The 7199-nt window shown below is 59.6% G+C and overlaps 1 protein-coding gene across 1 annotated transcript in view; it reads right to left on the reverse strand.

Annotated features, from left to right (window-relative positions):
- HDAC4 (histone deacetylase 4) overlaps positions 1 to 7199 on the reverse strand; it is a 285280-nt gene that overhangs the window by 53225 nt on the left and 224856 nt on the right. The window contains exon 11 of the mRNA XM_023740851.1: positions 4319 to 4576. Coding sequence (XP_023596619.1) covers positions 4319 to 4576 — 258 coding nt within the window. The remainder of the gene's footprint in view (positions 1 to 4318; positions 4577 to 7199) is intronic.

Below are 7199 nucleotides of genomic sequence, written 5' to 3' on the forward strand. Positions count from 1 at the left end.
CACCCACCTATCCATCCATCCATCCATCCATCCACCCATCCATCCATCCATCCACCCACCCATCCATCCATCCATCCCTGAGTGCACAGGAGGCTGGCCCTGCAGCTCTTGGGCAGCCAGCAGGGGCAGGGCCACCAGAGGCCCAGAAGGAGCCCCCAGCTGGCAGATGGCTTGTCCTGCACCTCTGTGTGCCCAGAGCACAGGTTTCCAGGGTGTGCAGTGATGTGGGAAATACCTGCCCCCCCCATGCCAGGCTTTAAGGGGGTACAAGCAGACAATAGGCACACACAGCCCCTGCCTTTAAGGACCCTACATTCTAGTGGGAAGATGGACTCAGTGAAGACTTGGGTGATGGGCTTCCTAATGACAACAGGGGACGGGCTCAGTCCACGTGCAGCAGGGCTGGACCCAGCTGGGTGCCCAGGGGCGTCTCTGAGAAGGAGCAGAGTACAGATCGGCGGTGGTAGCTGGGAATGGGCAGTGGGTAGTGGTGGGGTGTTCCTGGTGGGGAGCAGGGCAGGAAGAAAAGCCGGGGAAGCACACAGGAAGCCAGGCCAAGGCCAGCCTGGTGGGCTTTGAGAGCATGGGCACAAGAGTGGACCAGCGCTCACGGGGGCTGCACCGCTGAGGCAGAAAGTGAGCAAAGGCTATGCAGAAGCCCTGCAGCCCCGCTGGGCTCTCCTGGATGCTCCTGACCGACAACGGCAAGTCGTCTGCTGCCACAGAGGAGAGTGGGAAAGCGCATCTCAGAAGCAGGAATGCCAGCTTTTACTCTACTCGCACACCACTCCCTCTCTGATCCCATGTGATCACAGGTGCTTGGGCCAGGAGATGTCCGACTTCACAGGCCCAAGAGGGAGGAGAAAGCAGAGCACCCCTGCCTGTGGGCTCCACCTCCAGTTCTGACTCAGTGTAACGGGCACAATTCATTCTGGAGCACTAGGTCAGCAGCCCCAGCTCCTGAGGGGATGATGCACTGAGCCCAGGTGAAGACAGGGCATCAGCTCTGAGCCCAGGTGGGGACAGGGTGCCAGCTGTGAGCCCGGGTGGGGACAGGGTGCCAGCTGTGAGCCCGGGTGTGGACGACAGCTCTGAGCCCAGGTGGGGACAGGACGACAGCACTAAGCCCAGGTTGGGACAAGGCGTCAGCTCTGAGCCCAAGTGGGGACAGGAATCAGCTGCGAGCCCGGGTGGGGACGTCAGCTGTGAGCCCAGGTGGGGACGTCAGCTCTGAGCCCGGGTGGGGACGTCAGCTGTGAGCCCGGGTGGGGACGTCAGCTCTGAGCCCGGGTGGGGACGTCAGCTCTGAGCCCGGGTGGGGACGTCAGCTGTGAGCCCAGGTGGGGACGTCAGCTCTGAGCCCAGGTGGGGACGTCAGCTGTGAGCCCAGGTGGGGACGTCAGCTGTGAGCCCAGGTGGGGACGTCAGCTCTGAGCCCAGGTGGGGACGACAGCTCTGAGCCCAGGTGGGGACGTCAGCTGTGAGCCCAGGTGGGGACGTCAGCTCTGATCCCAGGTGGGGACGTCAGCTGTGAGCCCAGGTGGGGATGTCAGCTGTGAGCCCAGGTGGGGACGTCAGCTGTGAGCCCAGGTGGGGACGTCAGCTGTGAGCCCAGGTGGGGACGTCAGCTGTGAGCCCAGGTGGGGACAGGATGACAGCACTAAGCCCAGATGGGGACAGGACGTCAGCTCGGAGCCCAGGTGGGGACAGAGCGTCAAACAGCACTGAGCCCAGGTGTGGATGTCAGCTGTGAGCCTGGGTTGGGACAGGACGACAGCTGTGAGCCCTGGTGGGGACGTCAGCTCTAAGCCCAGGTGGGTACAGGACGACAGCACGAAGCCAGGTCGGGACAAGGCGTCAGCACTGAGCCCAAGCGGGGACAGGACATCAGCTGTGAGCCCAGGTGGGGACAGGATGACAGCACTGAGCCCAGGTGGGGACAGGACGTCAGCTCTGAGCCCAAGCGGGGACAGGGTGTCAGCTGTGAGCCTGGGTAGGGACGACAGCTCTGAGCCCAGGTGGGGACAGGGCATCAGCTGTGAGCCCAGGTGGGGACAGGATGCTCTGTGCCCCCAGCCTAGAGAGAGGCCGCTCTGTCCAGGTGCCCAGTTTTCCTGCCTTCAGGAATCAGGGCCAGAGAGGAGCAGAGGCAGAGGGCCCTCACAACACTGAAGGAAACTGGGGGGAGCTGCCTGAGGGGGAGCCTGAAGCCACCTCCTTCCAGAAGAGCCCGGCAGGAGTAGGGACCCCCACCCCAACAAGGGCCTCCCTTCTCTGAGGGCTCCCTGCCTTTGGCTTCATCGACAGAGTGTGTCTCTAACTCAGGAGCCCCTGGGTGGTGCAATGGTTAACATGCTCAGCTGTTAACTGAAAGGTTGGCGGTTAGAGTCCACCCCAAGGCACCTTGCAAGAAAGGCCTGGAGATCTACTTCCGAAAAATTAGCCACTGAAAACCCTGTGGAGCACAACTGTACTCTGACACACATGGGGTCGCCATGAGTCGGGATCAACTCGACCGCAACAGAGAGAATAATACCGGTCATCTCAAACCCTGAAGGGACCCCACTCAGCTTAATAAAACCTAATCATTTACAACTCTCCCCTGGTGGCGTAGTGGTTAAGAGCTCGTCTGCTAACCAAAAGGTTGGCAGTTTGCATCCACCAGGTACTCCTTGGAGCCTCTATGGGGCAGTTCTACTCAGTCCTGTAAGGTTGCTACGAGTTGGCAATGACTTGACAGCAACGAATTTGGATTGTTGCGTTCTCTCCCTTGGTGTACGCATCATCTTCAAAAATTGGATACCTCATCTTAAATTTTCTTTGCAAATGCCACACGTACCACCACGTTCCTCTGATAAGGAATTCTGTTTACTATTCTCAAAAGACTATAGAAAATAAGTGTTTCTAATAATTGTCTCGCACTTGGAATACAAGGCTAATTTTCCTCAATAAATGCTGATGGTTCCGTCATCTCCACGACGCTGGTGCTAACGATTACACATAAGCACTTGCCAATTTCCTGTCAGCAGGACAACAGCACACCAGGTCTCAGGTGTAATAAGAGGTCTGCTCCCTTCAGCTGCTTCCAGGCCCCCCTACAGGCACGCGGATGGGAGCCTGCCGCGGCCTCATCGGATGCGATGAGAGGCCCCTCGGAGCAGGGTTCTGGGGGCTGCAGAGGGGACGCGGCTCTCCTGTTGTTGGGACATTTCCATTTAGTGTTGGGTCTCGCCTACAGGACTTCACAGACTGGTGGTTTTGGTGCGGGGGTGTTAATAAAGTGGCCCCAGAAATTCGAGGCGAGGTGTCTTCTGAGAGACAGAAGCCGTGATGTCAGTTGGCCCTGTGGTGCCTCCCCCGAGGTGTGGGGAGGGAGCTGGGGCGACCGGCACCGTGCGGTCTGCTCTGACTGCAAAGCCTCTGGTGAAACCTATGGCCTAAGGGTGCGTGTGGCAGGCATGGGCCAGGCACTGGGCTGGAGGCCGGGGAGCAAGGCTCTACGTCGCTGCGTCCAGTGGGGAGGATGTTATAAAAGTAAACAGTAGCCCCTGTCTTCAGAGGTGCAGCTAGGGAGGTGGGGAGTGGTGGGGCCTCCCGCTGGGTGGTCGTGGGGCCCAGGAGGCGTGCAGACAGCTGGGCAGCCAAGGGGAAGCCCAGTGGGAAGGGACGGGCAGGGCCTGTGCCCCAGATGCAGCACCTGCTGGAGCTGCCCCTGCTGCAGGAGCCTCAGACGGCGTCTGCCAGCACCCTCGGCTCTGGTTTCCTGCGTAGCAGGTGACAAACGGCTTCCCTGACGCCCCTGTGACTTCTCGTATAGGGTTCTGCTCCCTGGCCAGCTGTCCTATGCGTTGGTATGGGCTTGGCAGTCTTTTATTTTTCACTGTAAGTTAATAAACCTTTGACGGAATTTGTGCATCAGTCTCTCGTGAGTTTGGTTAGTGTGTGTCACTTCCCAGTAACCTAACACGTCGTTGTTCCGGATCTGTAAGGCTGGGCCCCAGAGCCTCTGTGGTGCCTGGGCAGACCCTGCCTCCCTTTCTGATCAATGAATAAATCAATACCCCTTTCCCCCTTTAGCGGCCATGCTGAATCCCGTCAGTGTGTGGACTCTGTGGTACTGTGCAGTCTACGGACCCGACAGAAAACCACCCGGGGGTCTGAGTTTGACTGGAAAGCAGGTGCACGCACCCCCAGTGCCCCACATGGCCAGGTGCATGCATGGCCAGTGCAAAACAGAACGGAAACCACATGGACCCCCACGCCTCCCAGGAGACTCCCGTGGGTTAAGTGACCACCCAGGACACTACCCCCCACCTACCTGTCTGAAGAGCAGCTCCTGCTCAGTGGCCTGGAGCTGGCCGGGCTCGGCCTCCCGCGGGGGCTCAGCCTCCTCCTCGTCACTCTCCGCGGGCTCCTGCTTCACCTGCACACCGGCCAGCGTGTGCGCCCCCTTCTGGCCGGGCAGCCGGTCCAGGTAGGGCTCCTCCAGCAGGGCCTGGTGCTCCCGTAGCTCCTCCTCCGTCTCCTCGGGGTGGCTCTCGGGCTGCCGGGCCGGCTCGCTCGGCTTGGGGAGGATCTGCAATGCAGAGCGGACGGTGATGGGCGGGCAGACCCAAGGCCACCAGGGTGTTGGGGGAGGCCGGTCAGCCTCCGTGTTTCAGAAAGCGACCATGGGTGGCTCCCACAGGTGCTTTCATCCTATAAGTGATGCAGACGGTTCACAAGCTCAGCTGCTAACCAGAAGGCTGGAGGTTCAAGTCCACTCAAGGACACTTTGGAAAGAAGGCCTGGCAACCTATTTCCAAAACAATCAGCCACTGAAAACCCGATGGGGCACAGTTCTACTCTGACACGTGGAGGCGCCACGAGTCAGAACCAACTCGATGGCAGCTGGTAAGGCCAGCCAGCTCCTGTCATTCCCCAACACGACGGCTGCTGGCGCCGTCTGCGGTGCTGAGGGGCCGGTGTCAGCGGATCTAGGCGGGGAAGGAGGCAGACTGGTGTGTAGGACACATTCTTTAGGCACCTACTGTGCGCCAGGCACTGAGAAGTGCAGTACAGGCCACAGGTATCCTAACAAGTCTGTACAGGGAAGGGGGCATGAAGAGGGGGCTGGTGCCAACCCCTCCTCACATTTTTGTGTCACTCCTCAGCCATCCCCACCTGGCTTCTGACCCTCCATCCACTGAGCGTGCTCATGCCCAGCGTGGTGCCGCGCCCAATGTGGTGCTCATGGACGCTGCCAGTCACCCTTCCTCCCTGGCCTCTTGTGTCTGACAAGGTGGTGAGCTAAGGGCCTCTCTGGCCACCCAGAGCCCACACTCCTGCTTCCTCCCGCCTCTGACCACCCTGTCAGTCCACTTTCACGTCCCACGGGTGTGTCCTGGCTGCCTCTCAGCTTATTTCACTCTCGCCAATCTGACCCCTTCTGAAGATTTAGGGCACTGACGACACCCCAGTTCTGTGACCTCTCTCTTGATTTCCAGACCTGCCACCTGACCACCCACTGCATCTCAGCTCAACACGGACCGCCGGCCAGGCCTCTCGGCCCAACACAGACGGCCCACCAGGTATCTCGGCTCAGTGTGGACCACCTGTCGGGTATCTCAACATGAACTGCCCGCCGGGTATCTCGGCCCAATGTGGACCACTGGCCAGGCATCTCAGCCCAGCATGGACCCCCTCTAGGCATCTCAGCCCAATGTGGACCGCCCACTAGGCATCTCGGCCCAACGTGGACCGCCCACTGGGCATCTCAACGTGGACCACCCATTCAGGCATCTCAGCCCAACACGGACCACCCACCGGGCATCTTGGCCCAACGCGGCCCGCCCACCGGGCATCTTGGCCCAATGCGGCCCGCCCTCCGGGCATCTCGGCCCAACGCGGCCCGCCCACCGGGCATCTCGGCCCAACGCGGCCCGCCCTCCGGGCATCTCGGTCCAACGCGGACCACCCACTGGGCATCTCGGCCCAACGTGGTCCGCCCGCCGGGAATCTCGGCCCAATGTGGACCGCCCTCCGGGCATCTTGGCTCATTGAGAACCGCCCACCACATCTCAGCTCAACAAAGACCACCCACCAGGCCTCTCGGCTCTGATGTGAATACCGGTGTCCAGGGCAGCAGTCCCACGGTAGAGACAGAACGCCTGTCCCTTCTCTGGGTGGAGGCCCTGGAGGGCATGTGACTGAGTAGCAGAGGGATGGACCTGCCTGTGGCAGAATGGCTGAGCTTCGGTCCTCCAGGGCTGTCTCCCTGATGACACTGGCTTAGGATAAAATTAAGAATATCGCTGCAGGAGAAGAGTTCAGAAAGAAACAAAGAACGTGTGCTGAGTGGTCAAGACGCTGAGTCCTTGTTCTCTTCCATCGTTTCAAACCCCAGACCCACAGACAATGTCAGGATAGCACAAGAGAGGCCCGCATGCCCTTCACTGGTCAGTCAGAGAGGGGAGCAGGGACACCTTGGCTGCACTCCTTCTCTTTGCTGTGGTGGCCCCCACGGCCCCCACGCGCCAGCACGCACCTTCTCTCAAGAGCAAGGGCATCCTCCCACCTACGCACGAGGCAATGGCCACACCTGGGCGTTCACTTTGACAAATTTAGTAGCTGGCGACTGTGTTGAACATACTCAGATCTCTGCAGCTGTTCCAGCGCTCTTTCGGGACCTTTTTGGTTCAATTCAGAGTTCAACTACGGCTCATATGCTCTGTTTAGTTGTCCCGACTTGTCAGTAACCTAGAGCATTTCTAGGGCTCTGTTTTTCTTGGTCTTTTGGAAGGTTGACCTTTTTGATTTGGTAAACTATCCTTCAACTTGGAGAAGTGATTGTCCTCGTGATGAGAGTTGGGTGAAGCCTTTGGGGCAGGAACACCAGCAGGTGACGCTGCATCCCCTCAGGTGGATGTGGTTGGGGCGTGAAGAGGGTCTGCTCCATGTGAGCGATGTTGGTTACACCAGTAGGTAACGTCCCCTGAGGTGGGTGTGGTCGGGGCACGAGGAGGGTCTGCTCTGTGTGGGTGATGTTGGTCACTCCAGCAGTTAACGTCCCCTCAGGTGGGTGTGGTCGGGGCGTGAGAAGGGCCTGCTCCGTGTGGGTGATGTTGGTTATATCAGCAGGTGATGTCCCCTGATGTGGATGTGGTCGCGGCGTGAGAAGGGCCTGCTCCGTGTGGGTGATGTTGGTTATATCAGTAGGT

The sequence above is a fragment of the Trichechus manatus genome, unplaced genomic scaffold (genome assembly GCF_000243295.1).
Source record: "Trichechus manatus latirostris isolate Lorelei unplaced genomic scaffold, TriManLat1.0 scaffold00165, whole genome shotgun sequence".
Classification (NCBI taxonomy): domain Eukaryota; kingdom Metazoa; phylum Chordata; class Mammalia; order Sirenia; family Trichechidae; genus Trichechus; species Trichechus manatus.